At 37.0% G+C, this 19,711-nt stretch overlaps 3 protein-coding genes across 8 annotated transcripts; 1 reads left to right on the top strand and 2 right to left on the bottom strand.

Annotated features, from left to right (window-relative positions):
- Positions 1 to 4,086: 4,086 nt before the first annotated feature.
- Positions 4,087 to 5,923, top strand: LOC103423180 (feruloyl CoA ortho-hydroxylase F6H1-3-like). The gene is made up of 2 exons (XM_008361251.3): positions 4,087 to 4,659; positions 5,064 to 5,923. The coding sequence occupies exons 1-2, from the start codon at positions 4,142 to 4,144 to the stop codon at positions 5,635 to 5,637; spliced, it is 1,092 nt and encodes a 363-aa protein (XP_008359473.3). The 5' UTR covers positions 4,087 to 4,141; the 3' UTR covers positions 5,638 to 5,923.
- A 586-nt stretch (positions 5,924 to 6,509) lies between these two features.
- LOC103423179 (uncharacterized) lies at positions 6,510 to 9,329 on the bottom strand. Its single transcript, XM_008361250.3, has 2 exons — positions 7,972 to 9,329; positions 6,510 to 6,623 (listed from the first exon to the last, which is right to left on the bottom strand). The coding sequence occupies exon 1, from the start codon at positions 9,225 to 9,227 to the stop codon at positions 8,085 to 8,087; it is 1,143 nt and encodes a 380-aa protein (XP_008359472.3). The 5' UTR covers positions 9,228 to 9,329; the 3' UTR covers positions 6,510 to 6,623; positions 7,972 to 8,084.
- Positions 9,330 to 10,200: 871 nt separating this feature from the next.
- LOC103423159 (uncharacterized) lies at positions 10,201 to 18,451 on the bottom strand. 6 transcript variants are annotated; one of them, XM_070813734.1, is made up of 17 exons: positions 18,101 to 18,451; positions 17,693 to 17,786; positions 17,313 to 17,357; positions 17,019 to 17,191; positions 16,847 to 16,939; positions 16,636 to 16,742; positions 16,223 to 16,303; positions 15,777 to 15,829; positions 15,589 to 15,691; positions 14,896 to 15,039; positions 14,382 to 14,478; positions 13,064 to 13,289; positions 12,879 to 12,972; positions 11,726 to 12,742; positions 11,460 to 11,552; positions 11,064 to 11,347; positions 10,201 to 10,591 (listed from the first exon to the last, which is right to left on the bottom strand). In XM_070813734.1, the coding sequence occupies exons 5-17, from the start codon at positions 16,926 to 16,928 to the stop codon at positions 10,453 to 10,455; spliced, it is 2,520 nt and encodes an 839-aa protein (XP_070669835.1). In that variant the 5' UTR covers positions 16,929 to 16,939; positions 17,019 to 17,191; positions 17,313 to 17,357; positions 17,693 to 17,786; positions 18,101 to 18,451; the 3' UTR covers positions 10,201 to 10,452. The 6 variants fall into 6 exon arrangements, with proteins under 6 accessions (XP_070669835.1, XP_008359454.3, XP_028949988.2 ...); XM_008361232.4 differs by having other exon boundaries at positions 16,847 to 16,931; positions 17,019 to 17,186; positions 18,101 to 18,372; XM_029094155.2 differs by having other exon boundaries at positions 16,847 to 16,931; positions 18,101 to 18,363.
- Between the last annotated feature and the right edge of the window lie 1,260 nt (positions 18,452 to 19,711).

Raw genomic sequence — 19,711 nt, 5'->3', positions numbered from 1 at the left:
ATGTCCGTCGAACAGTATTTCCGTCCCACTCTTGTGCTTGTGGTTCTACAAAAGTCTGCTCGACCAAGATACAACTACCTAATTCTACAACCCGCACTGGATTATAGAATTCTAGTGAATTGTTTTGTGTGTTTACTCTCTGGAAATTTTGTGCGGGAGAGAAGGAGGAAGAAAATATGATTTTTTTTTTTTTTTTGGAAACTAAGATTACAAATATATAGGTTGTTTCACACCCTTTCAAATACTTGTTGAACGTATCTAAAAATACACAACACATTCTAAAAATTGTGTCTCTTAATCAAAATGTTTTTTAATTAATATGTTAATTAAAAAACTTAATCCAAAATTAAAATTAATGAATCTGATTAATTTTAACTTTCAAGGGCCCAAGGCTCTTGTCTGGATTAATTAATATTAATTGTATTATGCTATATTTTACAAACCTAATCCACATAACCATAAGGCTCAAGCCTTCAATCCATTTCCAAATGGTCCAAATCCTAACTACTAGTTGGGAAGCCTATGTTCCCCGATGTGGGACAAAGAGTCTCAAAACTCCAACATGAAGTGCAAGTTCAATGGGAATGAGGGTCTAAATGAAAGGGTGAGGATTGGAGATTAGAAAGTACCAAAGAATTAACGCTTTCGTTATCTTGGATCTATCTTACAAAGGAATAGAGAATTGGATGAAGATTTTAACCATAGAATACAAGTTGGATGGATGATATAGAAGAATGCATTGGGTGTGTTGTGCAACCCTGGTATGCCAATAAAGCTAAAGGAAAAAAATTATAGAACAACATTAAGGCCAACAATGCTCCATGGCACGAAATGATGGGTTGTCAAGCATCACCATGTGCAAAAAATGAGTGTAGCGGAGATAGAGTGCTCCGTTGAAAATGTGTGGGCACACAAGAATGGCTAAGATTAAGAACGAGGATATCGGAGGTAAAGTAGAGTGATCACAATTGTAGTTAAGAGAGAAAATCAACTAAGATGGTTTGGACATGTAAACCGAAGACCTATATATGTTCCGGTTTGAAAATATGATTATGAAATAGGTGCACAGGCCAAAAGGGGTAAAGAAAGACTTCGAAAGAGGCTTTAAGGAAAGACATGGAGTACTTCGAGCTACTAGAAAACTTAGCGCAAAACATAATGTAGTGGCATTCTAGGATTCATACAGTCGATCCCACTTAGTGGGATAAGACTTTGTTGGTGTTTATATTTCTGCTTTGACATTAAATCCAAATGTGATTTTGAGTTCATTGATTGCTAGAATCATTTTCCAGCACAAAGATTAAGCTGATAATTAAAAATTTAAACTAGTTAATCTGATTTTAGTTAATTAGTATTTGCTTAATTTCTTGTTCACATATTTGAATTTTCTTAAACAGTTGTTCGGAGAAGCCAACTAAATTATAATTTTTTTAAAACATTTATAGACAAAATAGTTTTGTAATTAGTTGTTTGGTCTTGTGGCACAAGTTTACCAGCTATGTCAGCACAAATATGGAACCAACTATTACTACGTCATCACTTAATGGTTAGCTTAACAGATTTATGAGACAGATGTATGACATTGAAATAAAATAATAAGTAAATCTATGAGATTAAAATGTTTTAATGATGTTGTATAAATTTGAAATTGAACACAAACATGAGGGTGCAAAATGTAATCTTGTTTAGAAATCAAATGGATTTGGTCTTATACATACGCAAGGAAGGTAATCAAAAAAGAAAGACGATGGGTAAATATTTTGTTTGGTCATGTGGCACAAGTTGGTAGTCACGTTAGCACAAATGTGGAACCTAATATTACCACGTGATCATTCAAAATCTAACTTAACAAATTTTCTAGCAATTGTATGAAATTGAAATGAAATAATTATTAAATGTACAAGATTGAAATATTTTTAAAATGTCATATAAGATTGTATTTGGGAGGGATCAAATGTAATTTAGCCCCATAAATATTACTAGATTTTTAAGAACCTTTTCTTTTTCTTTGGTCACATCATAGTGACGGAAAAGATTTTGACAGTTATATTGCATAAAATACTAGTCAAAACTAGCACTTCTTTCTAATATATTGCATATGACATGAGATAAAAATAATAAAGGGTTTTTATCACAAATGGTTCCTGAAATTGACCCACCCAATCAAGATGGTCCCTGAAATTGAAAATTGATCAATGTAGTCCCTGAAAATGGCTATTGCAAATCAATGTGGTCATTCCGTCACAATTCCATTAAAATTTCTGTTAAATGCTGATGTGGCACATAAATGGATTCCACAAATTTAATTAAATATTATTATGTGAATAAAAAATATTTAAATAATAAAAAATAATTGTTATTTTTTATAATTAAAATCTTAAAAAATAAAAAATAAAAAAGAAGAAGGAGATGATTGAACATTGTTCATCATCTTCTTCCCCTCCTATTAATAGAAATATTCACATAAATGATGACATTGGAAGGAGAAATCCCAAGCTTGAAATTGGCAAGCCAAGCGAGGAAGAAACAGGACGGGCCGCCGAGAAAAATGGTGGTCAGATTGAGAGGGAGGTAGAAGAAGAAGAATGCGACGGGCAGGATGGCAAGGAGAGTGGTGGTGCCCGGAGAAATGAGCTTGCAAACGGTGTGAAAGTAGGATAGTGATGCCACAACCAAAATCCACACCATGAAAAGTTTTGGGATTTCTCCTTCCAATTTCATCATTTCTGTGAATAGGAAGGGAAGAAGATGATGAACAGTGTTCAATCATCTCCTTCTTCTTTTTTCTTCTTTTTTAAAAATTTTAATTATAAAAAAATAACAATTGTTTTTTATTATTTAAATATTTTTTATTCACATAATAATATTTAATTAAATTTGTGGGACCCATTTATGTGCCACATCAACACTTAACAAAAATTTTAAAGGAATTATAATGAAATGACCACATTGATTTGTAACAGCCATTTTCAGGGACTACATTGATCGATTTTCAATTTTATGGGCCATCTTGATTGGGTGGGTCAATTTCAGAGACTATTTGTGATAAAAATAAAAAAATAAAAAAAAAACCAATAATAAATAACTAGCATTTTTTCTATTATACTGCATACAACATGAAGCACCCACGATCACCTACCCCTATACTATCCTTTAGTCTGTTAATTTTCATAATTCATGCACTTTACCTAAGAAAAGTCCTCTTAAGTGTTTGTTTTGATATAAAAGTATATTTATACTAAGAAGTGAGGAAGGAAATAATTGGTTTGAAGATAAACGCTTTTATATCACCCAAAGTGCTTTGACTAAAATTTTTGACATAAAAGATTAAAAATGTTTCTGAGTTACAAAAAACTCTTCAAGTTCTTCTTCCATGAAGCACTTGCTATAAGCTTCTTTCAAGAAGCACCTGCTATAATTTTTTTTCAAGAAGCACTTCAAGTGATTTTTCAGAAAATTACTTGTATTTTTATTAAAAATATAATATTATTATAAGCGCTTCTAAACAAAAATATTTTTCATAAAAGCATTTCTAAAACAAATAGAAAAAGAAGTTGTAGAATTAGATTTAACCTATATATTTGGCATGGCGACTAGCTGAATGATTCATATAATGTTATTAACCAATAAGGATAAACAATTAATTGGTATTTTATTAGGCCGAAAATTTAATATTAATAAATAAATATTATGGAAGAATTGTCATTTAGTACTACGATCTAATAGTATTTTTTTTCTTCACTTATAAGTAAGATGTCTTAGGTTTGATTCTCGCTAAATGCGAATTTGAACCACATTATTGTTAACCCATTGTGAGGCTAAGCTCACCTCCCCTTCCCCTTAATATATATTATCGTTTTTTCAAAAAAAATATATATATATTACTGAAGAATTGGTAACACCAATTGTTTGTGTGATAGTCACCCGAACACAATTAAACTAGTGCCACACCTAAACCCAAAGCTTGAAGAAATTAAGCATGCTAATTGCTAGCTCATTTGGTGAGACATTGTTAATTAATAAAACTCAAATATAAATATACCTCTGCTGCCACTTTATAGTCAAACCAATTCTTCAAGCCAGAGACCTCTTTGAAGATTTAATTTTGCAACCCTCATTGGACCGTTCCCAACCTACAGAAATGGATCCACCTGTGGCACAAACCATCACCGACCCTTCAAGCGTCACTGATTTTGTTATAAGCAAAAGTCATGGAGTAAAGGGTCTTTCAGAAATGGGACTAAAAGCCCTCCCCAAGCAATATATCCAACCCCTTGAAGAAAGAATTACTACTATGAATGTTGTGGCCACAACAAACCCTGGAGAGTACATTCCCATCATCGACATGTCGAACTCCGATGACCCAAAAGTTGCAGAAGCAATTTGCAATGCAGCGGAGAAGTGGGGGTTCTTTCAACTAGTGAATCATGGGGTGCCAATTGAAGAGCTTGAGAATGTGAAGGAAGCAACTCATCGCTTCTTCGAGTTGCCAGCCGAGAAGAAGACTAAGTATTCGGTTGAGCATTCGGCCTCAAAAAATGTGCGGTTTGGAACGAGCTTTAGTCCTCGTGCAGAGAAGGCTTTGGAGTGGAAAGATTGGCTTAGTCTATTCTATGTGTCCGAGGATGAGGCCTCTGCATTCTGGCCTCCTGCATGCAAGTAAGCACTACTAGTATCTTCTCTTTACACCACAACATTAAATCAGAACTATTTGTGTGTGTGTGTATGTTGACCATACTTTCTCTAGTATGATCAATGAATTAATGTAATACATATAATTATATTAGTTCAGTCGAGAATCATTAGTGTACGTACAATAGTCGTATCGTATCATCATGACGGCGGATCGATCTGCTCATATCAAGTCATTTGTTAAATCTTTTTCATTTCCAAATACCCGTCACGAAATGGTTATACCTGACATGCTAGCATGCATGATAAGGCGAAAGGACGATTTCACTTAAATCTCTCCTATGTATTATTCTCTTTTAACACCTTAATTATGTACTTGTACTTACAGATGTAATTATCGTATGATCTAATATATGCATGCATGCTTGTAGGGCTGAAGTGCTGGAATACATGAAGAAGACCGACATTCTTACAAAACAAATCCTAGAAATGCTAATGAAAAGACTAAACGTGGAAGAACTTGACCAAGAAAAGGAACATCTTCTAATGGGATCCAAGCGGATTAACCTTAACTACTACCCGGTGTGTCCAAACCCTGAGCTCACGGTTGGAGTCGGCCGTCACTCCGATGTCTCAACACTCACAATTCTCCTCCAAGACCACATCGGTGGACTTTACGTCCGCGGAACCGATAAGGAGAGCTGGGTTCATGTTCCGCCAGTGAAGGGGTCGTTGGTGATCAACATCGGCGATGCACTGCAAATAATGAGCAACGGACGATACAAGAGCATCGAGCATCGAGTCGCAGCCAATGGATGTAAGAACAGGATTTCGGTTCCCATTTTTGTCAACCCAAGGCCGTCGGATTTGATCGCTCCGCTGCCGGAAGTCCTTGCAAGTGGGGAGAAAGCAGTGTATAAACAAGTTCTCTACTCTGACTATGTCAGACATTTCTTCCGCAAGGCTCATGATGGGAAGGGTACAATTGACTTTGCCAAAGCATGAAGTTGTTACCATGCATTGTGGAATGCTCTGTTGGGTGGATAAGTTTAGCGATCAAGGTCTTGCTAAAGAATAAAACAATTTGTTGACTACGCGTGACATTCGTGAAACTTTATTATCTTTGTAAAAGATGTTGGGTGAATAAGTTTAGCGATCAAGGTCTTATTAAAGAATAAAACTATTTGTTAAGTATGTGTGACATTCGTGGAACTTATCTTTGTAAGAGATGTGATCGATGATGTAATCTTTATTAAATTTGTTATTTAAGTAAATGTAATAAATTTGTAAGTCTCATTTTCTAATCATGTCAAGCACTTCCAAACGTGATATAAATAGGTTGCATACGTTTTAATTCCCTGAACAAACTCATATTATATGTATATAACCTGAGCTCAGTATACAGAAAGAAAAAGAAACACCACACATGCTATAATTACACCTCAAGACCACTCCGCAACGTCATGTGGGGAAGTTAAAACGCATGGCAACATGTGATAAGTTCGAAATGCCACAGTAACATCTCGGCGTGTATAGGTATAGTCATATTTCTCCTCTTCGTTCGCATCACATCTTTTAGTTGAGTTGGAATCGTAAATTCCCAACCACCAAAGCACCAACAACAAACAACAAAGTAAAAAGGTAACAAGAAAGAAGAAGATAAACATATCACAACTTCCAAGTTGTCTACTATCTTTTCAAGCAGTGTCCAGTACATGGAAATCATTCATTTAGCAGAAAATCCAGAACCCAATTCCCAACCTAGAAAAACCCAAATCGAATTCTAATTCAAAGAACTCATACTCTTCAAATTTTGTCAATGCGATATACAGATTTCTGTCTAATTCATCTTGGAGATATCTTAAACTTCTTAACAGGCTAACTACATTAGTCACATCCAACAAGAATAAACACTTATCAAACTGACTTTCCAAGTCCAGTCCAGGATCGGCCGCCATTATAATTGTATTGAAACATATGATTATAGAAAGCTGCAATCATTTAAATATGCATGTCATATCAGTGACTAATATAACAGTTTGCATACACAAATCATGGGCAGTAGCAGTAGGAATGAAGACACAATGCAGTAGCCATACAGTACATTAACATTGTTAACACCATTGCTATTGTTTTTCTTGAACAACACCATCTCATACTCAATTATGTATATACGAATATAAAATAATTAACATGTACAAGAGTGCTTTATAACTTTTGAATACAATACAAAAGCTTCAAAATATGTTTCATACTGGGAGGTTAATATTAGTGGTCATGTAAGTTGCTTAACTTGCTTTCATCTAAATCGGATAGAAAAGCATTTTCCAATGTAAATAAAAACATTGATGTGGGATAAGTTACACTGTAACAACAACAAAAGTTGAACCTGCAACTAGTCATCTTTTCTCACCGACATTAAAATCTAGGTGCTTCATCACGATCGCTAAAGTCCTGAAGATTATACTTAGAAATGATGTGTCCTACGACCAAGTTGGTTCGTATGAAGCATACGCTAAAGTGAGGAAAAATAAGAGACACTCATAAGGATATACATGATATAGCTTAAACAACACAATAAGCTCAGAAGGATGATTGTAGCCTGGACACTTCTTAGACAGACCTGCCATAAAAGGATGTATGAACTGATAAGACAGACCAGCTCAATTGTGAAATAAGAAGGGATATGAAGCAAGGAAAACCTCCATCCATTTTTTTTCATTTCATCTGTTACCACAATATTAACCGTAATAGCTATACCACATTTTCTTCTAGAATGCGGAAAATAACAAGTGAAGACTTGTGAAAGTTCGATATCCTCCAATCCAGAAGGGAAAAGGAACATTGAACAGGGAGAACTTCCGTATTACTACTAAGCTGTCAACTTGTAATAACATTGGTACAATATAGATGACATCGAGCCCCTGAAAAACGGAGCGATAACCAACATTCTAAGAATCTAAGTCCAATAACTCACTGAAACATTTTGAAGTCTCAAGCAGAGCAGCATATAACTGTTCATTAACATTCACAGAAAGCATTTTTCAAAGTTTAAACAAAGCATGAACCGATAAAAGAGAGTCAATCTAGGATTTATAATAAGGTTAATTTCGGTCCACAAATTCATTAAGCCCCATCTGTTCTTCCACAAAACTAACCACAGTCAAAAAGAAGTAGAACAGGCATGTACTCTGTCAGTCACTAGCACAGATGCACTATACCGAAAGCAAAGAGATGTAGCAGAACCTCTGCTTTACTTTTCATTTTTACAAGATAAAAGTCGGTTAAATTTACCAAAATAAACTACTCATCTAATTTTCAGATTTGATATGAAATCACCTGGTTCATTGAGTCATCATCCAGTCTCCTTTCAACTGTGAAAACCCTTCCACTAGCTACCTCAACCATTCAGAAAGCTTCCTTCAACGACCCCGAAAAGCCGTGCATTCCTTTCATATGGGACTATCCCCAATTCCAACAAAGATATCATCTTCTCCTTCAAAAAACTCTATCCCTCCCGTTCCACCACTCCCACTACCCCCCTCTCCCTCACCAACTCCATTTCCCTCTTCAACCTCCATGTCCTCACATTTCAGTCTCTCAACATCCTCCAACTCAATCCTCCTACTCCTCATCCCATTCCCCATTATCTTCTTCGTATTCCTCGCCACGGACTTTGATTTCGTGCTCTTTATCCGCCCAGCCGGAATCTTCACCCTCTTCACCGGCATCTTCCCTTCAGCTCCATGACTCCCACTCCTCACCACTTCCTCATGCATTCCCTCAAAACCCACATTACCATCACCGAAATCGTCCTCATCGGAATCATCATCGGATATCACCACCACATTCTCGTCTTTCTTGTCAACTACCTCCGATTCCATCTTCGAATTCGGGTCCATATGCCCCATTTGAAAGTAGCCAAAACAGAAACTGTACTGCTCCTTTCCCTCCACTATCACATCCCCTGACGGCGGCTTTATCGCCACTCCATGGAAACCTTTCCTGCAATTCTGGCACCTCAAGCAACAATCTGCATACACCTTCTCGTACTCAAACATATAATAGCAGTACGGACACACAGTCCAGAATGTCTTTCCCCCATTATAGCCTCCGCCATTTTTCCCATTACCCACAATTCCTCCCCTCTCCTCTCTCTGTTTTCCGCTTTCTTTCCCTTCCTCAGACCCGTTTTCGAAATGGGTTTTCTTCTCCGGGTCCGATAGTACGGACCAGGCTTTCTTGATGAGCCACAGGGCCTCCTGAGAGAAAGCGAACCGGTTCTTGCCGGGTTCCAAGAGGGTCCTGAGTTTCTCGAACTGGGTCCGGATGAGAGTCGGGTTTGCGGGTCCGGGTCGGGGTATTTGAAGAACGGAGTACCAGTCAGGTGGGTTTTGGCGGTTGGCAGCGAGCAGCACGTCGGCGACGGCAAGGATTTGGTCGGGGGCGGAGTTGTAGGGGTCGGATTCTCGAGCTTGAAGAGCGAGCTTGCGGCAAGTAGAGAAATCTCGGCGGCTGAGGCAATGGGCAGAGCGGTTGAGAAGTGTTTGGGCCTTGGACGACCCGCTGCCGCTGCTGCATTTTGCATGTTCCATTTTTTGTTGTGTTTGGTTCTCTGATTTTTCAGGGATTTTGTGCTTTTTTTGTGGGAGAGAAGCGGAGTGGAGTGAGGAGGATATTCAGAGGGGGAGAGAGGGAATCACGTTTTAAAGAGGACGATTTTGATGGACATAAAAGGGCATGACGTTTTGAGGAAATTTGCCATTTTTGGGCAGGAATTTGTGAGGGTATTTTGGTCATTTAGAGGAGTAATGCGTAGCGTTACAGGTGGCAGGCAGGGAGAGAGACGTGGCTGTTGCTTGGGGCACAAACTTCTCGTGCTTTTTGGTGCAGTTGGTGCGGTCTGGGCTTAATCAGAAGATCAGATGGTACGGAGGCGCAGAGGGTTTCAAAATTTTCAATGGTATTGACTGTATCATCTGACCCCAGTAAGTCAGTCCAAAGTAATTGGCTAAAATTTTGACGCGTGGTTGTTGAAATGATCGAAATTAAATATCAACAACAACATATCGATTATATGTCTTTACAAATGTATCAATACATATCAATGACAAAACGATGGCATAATGATATGTAAAAAACGGATCATTTAACAGTTGTATGCTGCTCTAAAATGATAGGACAAAGCCTAAATCCATATCTTGAACATTTTAACTGTTAAATCTTAATTTTTGTGTGCTTATACAAAATATATAACGTCTAAAACGTCAGAAATATCGGATGCATTGGAGCACCTTCTCCAATAAAAGTTGGATTGGAAGCAGCATGAGAGTGGAGGGAAGCTGCCACTGATTGTATTTACTATTTGTATGGCAGAAACCTGGTGCCCTTTAAATTTAATTTATTAAGTACAACAGGTAGACAGGGCAGACAGATAACGTGTTGAAGGGGTTTCCAAGGTAGTAGAAATTGTTTGTTTCTTCCTGCTAAAAATAAAGTAAAACAAAAAAATAAAATTAAAATAAAAAAGTGAGAACCTGCGGAAGACCTAAAGAAAAAAAAGAAAAATTAAGAAACATTTTGCTTTGTATTGGAAATGATTTTATAAAAGGTCTTACCCCTCTAAGTTTAACTTGTATCAAAATTGTTATTGCAACACAAAATTAACTCAAAAAGCAACACTTTAATCAGCCCGTATTTCTGCTGTTTCGGTAACTCTACAAAAAACTTCTGGCGGAAGATAACAAAATATAAAAGAATGATCTGTCTGTGTTGTTGGTTTACCGCCAACAAAACTAGCATTACTCTCGCAGTCGAGCTCTATCTTAAATGGTGATGGCCAAGCTTGGATAGCATCTTTTTCCTCAACCCCAGCACCCAGTAAGTATATGTCACTGTTGTAGCTACTACAGATACACCCATGTAGACGCATATAGTTGTGGTACAAACATAAATGTACCTGGAAAATGGATGTGTACTCAATTTAGCTATCGAAATGTCTTCGGCAGCGGATGCAAGGAAAACTAATATGTACTTTACAAGTAAACATAAGCTTAGATAGCGGTTTTATCTTAAATTAGTACGTCACATACAAATAGAATTTAGGGATTGATTTTTATTTATCTTTGGTCACCGAATATTTTTTTTCCGGTTACAACTCTCATTGTATGTTATCATGTGGATTGCATGGATAAGGTCTTATTGTAAGAGTTTCACACTTCTTGACAGATGACTCTTGTTTTAAGTTCTTTATTTTTCTCCAGTCATTCTTCTCTTACAGATGTTCACCGTTGCCCTATATAAATTGGTGTCATATATATTTTCCAACATCTTACCAAGGAGTTCACTAGTAGAATATATAGATGATCACAGAATTTTTTTTATAACAATCAGTTGAAACTAATACAAGCTCTTATTTCAGTGAGACTTACTTTGGGGAAAAGACGCTCCAAACAAAAAGATGGTTCCTCATTATCAGCAATACGATGGTGTATGCTGTTAGCAAAATGGAGTTCAACCCCAGCGGAACCAGACAAGGGAAGCCAAGCATCAGTTTGAGGAGTTGTGTGGAATCTGCATTCACGAGAGATGGGAGACAGCTTGTGTCCTTCACAGAGACATACATCACCATGCTAAGGATAAATAACATTGGGGATGCATAGGTGATAATGAACATTAAAATTCCAGAAAGTACTGTCGAGTGATTTGAGATTCCCTAGCAACGAGTAAACGATCAAAATTAGACCTCAAAAATACTGCAACTGTACCCCAAAAATACTTTTTTTTTTTCTGCATATAATATAAACCATGTCAGGGTAAAGATGTACCATAAAAGCTCCGGCAACATCAATAGTAGCTAGTGAATTGCTGTTACCCAGAGCAAAATGGCCGGCCATTCCCAAAAAGTACAATGCAGCAATCTACAAGAACAAATGTAAAATGAAGTATTAGTGCGTGAAATAAATCAAGCTTAGGGAATAAATAACTGTACAACATAATTGCATTTAGTGACTGGACCGGTCTATAATTACATTGACTTCAACACAAGACTGAAATCAGTTTTAACTCAAAACAAGAGGTTATTGAAACTGACCTCAACCCATTGCTTCTGATGCAGGCCACTATAAGAAAAATACAACATGCTGGCCAAAATTTGCACAAGTAGCAACACTATAGTCATTGAGTTAATTGTTTGTTGAAGCAGCAGTTGCAGAAGACACCAGAAAGAGATGTATTCCCACCCAACTAGATACAGAGATTCTCTTAATTTCACCAGCAGCGTGTTATTTTGAACTTCATTGGGAACAGAAGTTGACATGTACAAATCATGACTCAAGCTCATCTCAGATGTTGAGAAACGTACGAACCATGGTAAGGCTACAACAGTCCCAAATGTGGAAATACCCATAATTGCATAAATTATTTGTACCAATGTTGTTGTACTGCAACTCGATGACGCAAACATACCATCTTGATGTTTAACAAAATGTTGCAAAACCAGCAATCCAGACATAAGAAAGCTGAATCCAATCACCAGAACAAATTTCATGTTGAATCCAAATAGAAAAAGAACACATAAGCTTAAGCTCATTACTAGAAGGCATGAGACTAGCTGAATTGATTTTACATTATCAGTCCCAGCCTGCTCAAGCCACTTTGAAATGTCAGGAAGATTAGTCCAATTCACACCTCCTTGGTGCCAGCCTCTCAATATCCTTCCAGAAATAAGAACCACAGAGATGGAACTCAATCGACAAAAACTTATTTTGTTTTTTCCCTTGGATGAACTATGGAGATCTTGTGCTCCTGCCCCTGTAGGACATTTTATTGTTTTACGCAATAATAGCAAATTCAATGTGGAAGCCACAAAATGCCAAATATATTGCTCTTCTTCTACCATAGAACTTGATGCCATACTTACAATGAGAATCAATACTACGCCTAATACAAAAGTCTCGTCTAAATACCAGGTCTGCTTGATGCTCTCTAAGTCAAAAAGGGACTGCTCTCTAAGGTAGACTTCTTTGCATGTATGAAATAGAAGGCTTAATAATATCAGACAAGATAGGAGCATTGCAGCAATTCCGACAGTAAGTAGTCTGACAGGTTTCTAGAATTTAAAAAAAATTGTCAGTAAAAAAAGTTGTGTGAAAGAAACTAAGACTTACAGAATGAAACAGTTAAAACTCTGCCATAAAAAACAATCAGAATATCTATTCAGATTTACAAGGGAGACAGATACATACATCAGTCGCTCTGTGTGACAACCACTCACTTGCAGTTCTGAGAAACTCATAGTATGCTACAACCGTGCTAGTGTAGTCTTCCCTACTGTTAGACCTATTTACATTTACCAAGCAAGACTGGAATTAGAGGCGTTACTTGATGGATTTTTCTGATGATTACAAAAACAGATGGTATTATGTATCACCTGGAGATTTCCTTAGACATCCAGGACTTTTGGAGAAGTGCAGCATTTGTATATAGGCAGCAAAACATCGCTTCCATGCTCCCAGAGCACTTAGCTATTCTGAAGTCTTGATCATCCCTTAAGCCATCACGTGGGTAATTTCGACATGATAAACCAGGTATTTGTGCTTGCAATAATCTAAGTAATTGCCAGGAATTCAACTCCAGTGCCTTCATCTGTTGGTCTTCTTTACTCACCAAAGACGAGGAAACAACATCAGAAAATCACACAATTTTGTAGTAGTTTGCTGCAACTCAGTGTGAGAGCCAATAATTTATCTACTAAAATAGGGATCCATAGATTATAAAATTCATATGTTCAAAGCAACAAAAATAATCATCCACATATATTTGTCAAAAAACAAATTAAATTATTTTTGTTGCAAGGCAATTAGAGAATTCATATTTACATACATAAATAAACTGAGAGAAAAGGAAAATTTTGTTGCCCAAACTTCCACTTGTTTCAAGTTTACTCAAATTTACCTTTATTGTCTTTCCAGTTAAAAGGTTCTTATGGATGTCTTACAAAAAGGGCTGTAACCAAAATCTAACACTAACTGCCTCCATATAATCAAATGGAGTATCATTACAAGTCGATTGGCTGATTTGTTGTGCATAATCAGCCAAGAAGGCATCCAAATGTCATTAAGCATAAAGAGACAACAGCAAATCAATTTAAATAGCATCCCTGAAACAGTAACAGCTATTTTAAGTGAACACTAAAACGTTAATTCATACCAAGGGAAAATGGGATGCTGTAACAGTATCATAGTGTTTGATCCTCTGAATACTTAAAGAAATATTTTAATTTTATTGTTTAAATTATCCAAATATCATTCTTTCAACACCTCTTACAACCAACCCAAGAATAATGATTAACAAGTGCAGACACATAGTCAAACTATAACACAGATTGTATAAATTACTCAGACATGGTGACATACAAAAATTATAAAGAGGGATCCAATGATCCAAACAGTCCATTTGTTAGGTTAACATTTGAGGATCATTCCCACAACAAAAACCACTTAATCATCTAACATACAGTGTCTCCTATACATAATAAAATGTTCATGATGATAATCAACTAGTCAAACAACTTCTGATTTTATTGATCTTAATCATGAAAGATTCTTAAACAGGGTTAAAGAAATTAGACAGTTTGGATCATTGGACCACAACAATGCCTCTTTTAGTTCTTATCAAAAGGGATCCTATTAGAATTGGACTTCATCAATCTTAAGATATGTGTGTGGAGAGAGAGACAGAGAGCTAACCAGACAAATACCCAAAAATTTCAGCAATCAGAACACCAACGTTGTTTTTTGGAATTGGAACACCAAATAGAAGAGCTAATGTTGGTGCAATGTCAACCTGAACCACAAGAATTGCAGGTCATAGATGAATTAAGTTTCATAAAAGAGATGAAGACATAAGAAATCACCTACCAGAAGAGGATACAATAACCATCTCTAGGCTCTATGTGGTGAAGGGGGCTGTTAAAGGCACTCCAAAAAAGTTATCCTGCAGTCCTCCCAAGTGTTATTTCACTCTTATATTTCTATATGTTTGGAGTGCAGGGTAAATTTTTTGGAGTGTCTTTAACAGCTCCCATTGGTTAATTATAAATTTGAGTTACAAGAATTACATTGGTCTTATACTCTGGGCCAAATTCTCTAGGGCAGCGAATTAAAGTTTAATCATCTTGCACTTTAATGGAATCTGAAGAAGCCCATTTCGATTCAAATAATCATAGAACACTGTAAACAGACAATTCAATATATAAATTACCTGGTGAATAATGTTATGGGTGGACAAGAAGTCATCAGAGATGTTATTTTTCACACCAATAAAAAGAGCTAAGGAGTCAGTTTCTTCATAGGAGGACCCTCCGTGATTACCACTCTCAGTCATGCCATGGTCACTTACCACAACCTAGATAAGAAATCACGATATAGAAAGATGTGATTATTAGTTCCAGCTCTTTAAAAGGCTTCTGACAATATAGAATCTACAACACCTTAAAACCTCACATTGCCAAAAGAGACAATAATTATAAGATATAGCTTTCTCTATCCCCGCCAAAATAAAGAAAGTAGAGAAAACTGGCATGGAATGTTAACAAAACATTGTACCAATCAGTGGTAGTGAGCATGTCATGTATTTATGTACAACAGTTTTACACATTAACAGTTGTTTTGCATGATACAACCGGTGCCTCAAAATTAAATCCAAAAAATAAAAAAAACAGCTTAAGAACCCCTACAGCTAGGAATGCATGTTACATTTACTCTTCTGTGTTAAGCTTCGTTTTCTTTTCTTAATTTATGCCAGTTCTGGGGATTTTTCAAAACAAGGTAGGTAAAATGCTGATCGGTTATTGCTCCCTACATGAAAAACCCATGATCAACAGCTGTAGATTCATGAGATATGATTAAGAATCTATGGTCAACAAGAAGAATTAGAAAAAGAGAAATGACAAACCAAGAGTGTCTGTCCTTCATCATTCTTTTGATTTAGTATACTATTCATATGAATCATCTTCACCACCTCATCCATCTCTCGAAGTTTTGGGGTCATCAAGGCACTGAAATGATCAAACAAATGTACAAAAAATAAGATCGTTGAATCAAACAAATGAAAATTCAACAGAAATTAGGAAAGTGGAACACCTGTTGCGCCCACCAATATGTCCAACATGATCTAAGCCCAAATAGTGGAGAATCTGAAATGCAGGTTCAGTTAAAAGTGAAAAATGAAGCAATGCCTCCAAGCAGAAACCAAATTTATCATTCAATATTATTTTAAATCAACACAATGCATGTACGTGGATACTTTGACTTTTCCAAAGAGTAATAGTGATGATCAATCTAAATCGTATACATTCACAGTAGGATTTTTTCATCATAATGGAAGTACTACTTCAAATATTTCTATAAAACAAACTTGGAACTACCCTGTAAAATCAGTTTGTGAGTGAAACCCACAAAAATGCTGGGATAGTTATCAAATTGGCAAAGTAAGAGTACAAATATTCTTTACAACAATAATTATCATACTGTTGCTCATAAGGTATGCTAGGAGTGCAGGACAACATTGTCTAGTAACTGAGACTAACCAGAAAATCCCAGTCATCTCTGCTAAGTTCATAACCCAGATGTCGAGAAACATTTTGATCCACGTGTACAGTATCTTTAACCTATAGAACAATGGGCATGTTGCAAGTAAGCAAATATTACAATCTTCATTACAAACCCAGATACAAAATAACCAATTTGACTTCTCCAAGAATGCAGTAAGATCAAGCACAAGATTAATTAACACTCTGAAAGTGAAAATTTGGATGAAAACTGGCGAACCAAAAATGGCAATGGCCTAAATAGATCATGTAAAAGAGCCAAGCTTTCACAAACAGGATACCTTACGCAAACATTCACTCCATTAGCATTCAAAAACTGAATATGCAAGTTTAATCAATGATCACCATATGCCTTTGCATGTAACAAGTTGGTGATGTAAATTCACACTTACAAAGAAACTGCTGACTCCATCATGCCTCAAAAATAATCCGGGAAACAACTTAAGCCATGTTTCATCACCAAGCATCACCATTTTCCAACCAATCTTGAAAAACTGGCCTGCGAGGCAAACAAGTGAACATGTAAATTGAAAATCAAGAGAGTCTTCATAACAAGACACTTACTGAACTATGACAGCATTAAAGATCAATCTATTAACCAACCGAGAAGATTGTCATCTAACATAGCTTGTGTGTTAAAATTCATAGCCACATCCAGGAATCCCCCTATTGCTCCAGAAACCATAGCCTGCAATCCTATACCAAAGGGTGATGAGAAAGAAGACGTATACAAGAATGTTTGTCTGCATATTCAAAATATTGTGATGGAGATAACCTTCAAACGAGGCATTGTAACAGTTGGAGGTGCAGCCTTTGCATGGAACCCAATTGCCATTCCATTTGCAAGCAGTGACTGAGTATATGGCATAGCTTCCATTAACGCCTTGCTTGGAGGCTTACCATCCTTGCCGAGCACGAGTTCTGCTGGAAGACCATCAATAACCTAAACTGGCATGATTGTAAAGGACAAACCAAATCTTATCCTCAAGATAACATCTTTTACAACCAACACATCAAACCACCACAAAAACCTTGACAGGTATAGTTTACAGAGACAAATTAGACATACCATTAGTATTAGTCGGTCAAATGCAGGCGGCATTCCTGATAGTTCCTACATTTCCAAAAGAACACAGGATTGTGCACGTCAAAATCCCAAAATCTCAAAATCCCTGATAGTTCCTACATTCCTGATAGTTCCTACATGTCAAAATCCCAAAATCTCAACAAAATTGCAAACATATTATCCGGAAACGGATGGCCCTGGACCCCATTGAATTCCTCACTACCTCGTTGGCACCTAAACTAACAATTCAGAAGCTAACTAAACATACTAAATACCCACCAATGCAAGTGCACACTAAGAGCAAGACTGACGAATTTCTCGAAACTAGACGTGAGTGAAATTAAAAGCTGCCAACCCAAAAATAGCATGAAAGAAACATGTACCTTATATAGTGCCGTGAGCTGATGGGGATGCAGATCACTCTCACTCTCATTTCGTACCAAATCGCACTGCGGTGCTCGAAAACTCTCCGAACCACTGGCATCAGTGAAATGAACCCCAATTCAACATAAACTCAGACAATTTATAACAAACTCGGAGCATATAAGACTAAAAAATTCTGCAATTTGTTTTCTTTGATTTGTTTCTGTTTCAAGCTATCAATGTATACATTCGTTGGTAGGAGATGGCGCTTTACCGCGGCAAAAAGCAATCATGCTTATGCACCTTGGTGCGTGTTCGATCCCCACCAATTCCCTCCCCTAGCAACTAATTGTCTAACCCACTAACACTAACGCTCTATAAAAGAATATATAAATTCGTTGGTATTATTCTAAGAAAATGCAGAGTACCTGTGTCCGGGAAGGGTTGGTTTGACGGGGAAGAAGCCGAAGACGAAGATGGAGAGGCCAACCATTTGAATCGCAACTCCAGCTATGGTGAAAAGCGTCAGCTTCGTGCACGTTAGCCATGGCATTTTCACGAACCCTAAACCCTGGATTCAAACTTTGGAACGATACTATCGAACAAACCTACAATTTTGGATCCAATAAAACACACTTTAATATTATAATAGAAAGTAATTTGCGAAATGGCCTCTCAACTTCAGCTTCATAGAATTTTTATGGGAGATTATACTCACATAATCATACATCCCAAATTACTTATCTCACATCTTTTTAATTTTTAAATATTTTTCTATCAAGTGTTAAAGGTGGGTAGAAAATATTAAAAAATTAAAAAAAATGTGGAAGAAGTAATTTGAAGTGTGTAAATATAATGTCTCAATTTTTATTCCCTAAACTAAAAAAATCGTGAGTATTGGTACTTGTTTTAACGTGAAGCAATCGCCCTTTTGACTAATTTAGAATTTTTATTCATTTTTTGCTCCTTTAAACTCTTTATTTTAGATTATAATAAAAAATAATAATAATAAAATAAACGATAAATTATATAAAATTACCTCAACTATTTGGCCAATCACAATTTCATGCCCCATCTTTAAAACATTTCAATGTCATACCATATCTTACAAATTTGTTACAATATCAAACACCTGTTAGTTTTTCTGTCAATCTCCCTGTTAAATGATGACGTGGTTTGAGATGGGGCTCACTTTCAATTCCAACTAGATTATAAAATTAACTAAATATTAAAAATAAAAAACCAAACCAAACCCACACCCAGATCCCCTTCCTTCCCCTCACCTCTTTGCAACTCCCATCCACCCACATCTTCTTTCTCGCATCCCACCCTTCCTCCACCCCTCCTCTCCCAAGCCTTCAACCGAACCATCAAAACCTCATGCATATCTTCCCTTCCGTTCCCACCACCATCACTTTCCGTCAGCTCACCGCCGCAGAAAGTCACCATGGTCATCAATATCGGTAGATCGATAGCGGGCTCTCATAGATCCGCTATAAAAAAAGCCCCAACTTCAACTTTGTTTTCAACCCACTCATATCCAACTCATACTCACATACCCCAAACCCAATCGTCCCCGCCTCCTCTCCTGAACCCCAAACCAAAACCCTGCAAACCCGATCAAACTCGCTCTCTTTTGACCCCAGAAGCTAAGCACAGTTGCCTCCCATCCTCTGAGCCAAAACCCACAAACCCTTGAGCAAAGGTCGAAGCTTTCTCTGAAATAGGAGAATTCGAAATTTAGGACTGGGGGCGAGGCGGAGACTGAGATTGTGGGCAAAGGCGGTGGTGGTGGAGACTGAAGCCGTGGGAGACAACGGTGGTGGTGTTGTGGACATTGTTGTGGGGATGATTAGTGCTAAGAATTTGAAATTTAGGGTTAAGGTTTGGATGGAATTGGGGTATTTTGTTTGAAATTGGTTACATGGATTAATTTGGTGAGGGTGATGGGTGTGTAGGAGGAGGGGGAGGGGGAGGAGTGCCATGGGAGGGAGGTGGAGATGGAGGATGAGAGGGCGGTGGTGGGGTTCTGGTTTTGG

This window comes from Malus domestica, chromosome 15, assembly GCF_042453785.1.
Source record: "Malus domestica chromosome 15, GDT2T_hap1".
NCBI lineage: Eukaryota > Viridiplantae > Streptophyta > Magnoliopsida > Rosales > Rosaceae > Malus > Malus domestica.
Note: the sequence above shows the minus strand (reverse complement) of the source record. Positions and strands in the feature narration are given on the sequence as shown.

Excerpts from the sequence above, each read along its gene's own strand:
- LOC103423180 (XM_008361251.3), top strand. The coding sequence starts at position 4,142 with ATGGATCCACCTGTGGCACAAACCATCACCGACCCTTCAAGCGTCACT. Across the intron at positions 4,660-5,063 it reads TTCTGGCCTCCTGCATGCAA|GGCTGAAGTGCTGGAATACA; the intron begins GTAAGCACTACT and ends GCATGCTTGTAG.
- LOC103423179 (XM_008361250.3), bottom strand. The coding sequence starts at position 9,227 with ATGGAACATGCAAAATGCAGCAGCGGCAGCGGGTCGTCCAAGGCCCAA.
- LOC103423159 (XM_008361232.4), bottom strand. The coding sequence starts at position 18,225 with ATGCCATGGCTAACGTGCACGAAGCTGACGCTTTTCACCATAGCTGGA. Across the intron at positions 17,187-17,312 it reads TTGACCGACTAATACTAATG|GTTATTGATGGTCTTCCAGC; the intron begins GTATGTCTAATT and ends ATGCCAGTTTAG. Across the intron at positions 12,973-13,063 it reads ATGTCTAAGGAAATCTCCAG|GTCTAACAGTAGGGAAGACT; the intron begins GTGATACATAAT and ends AAATGTAAATAG.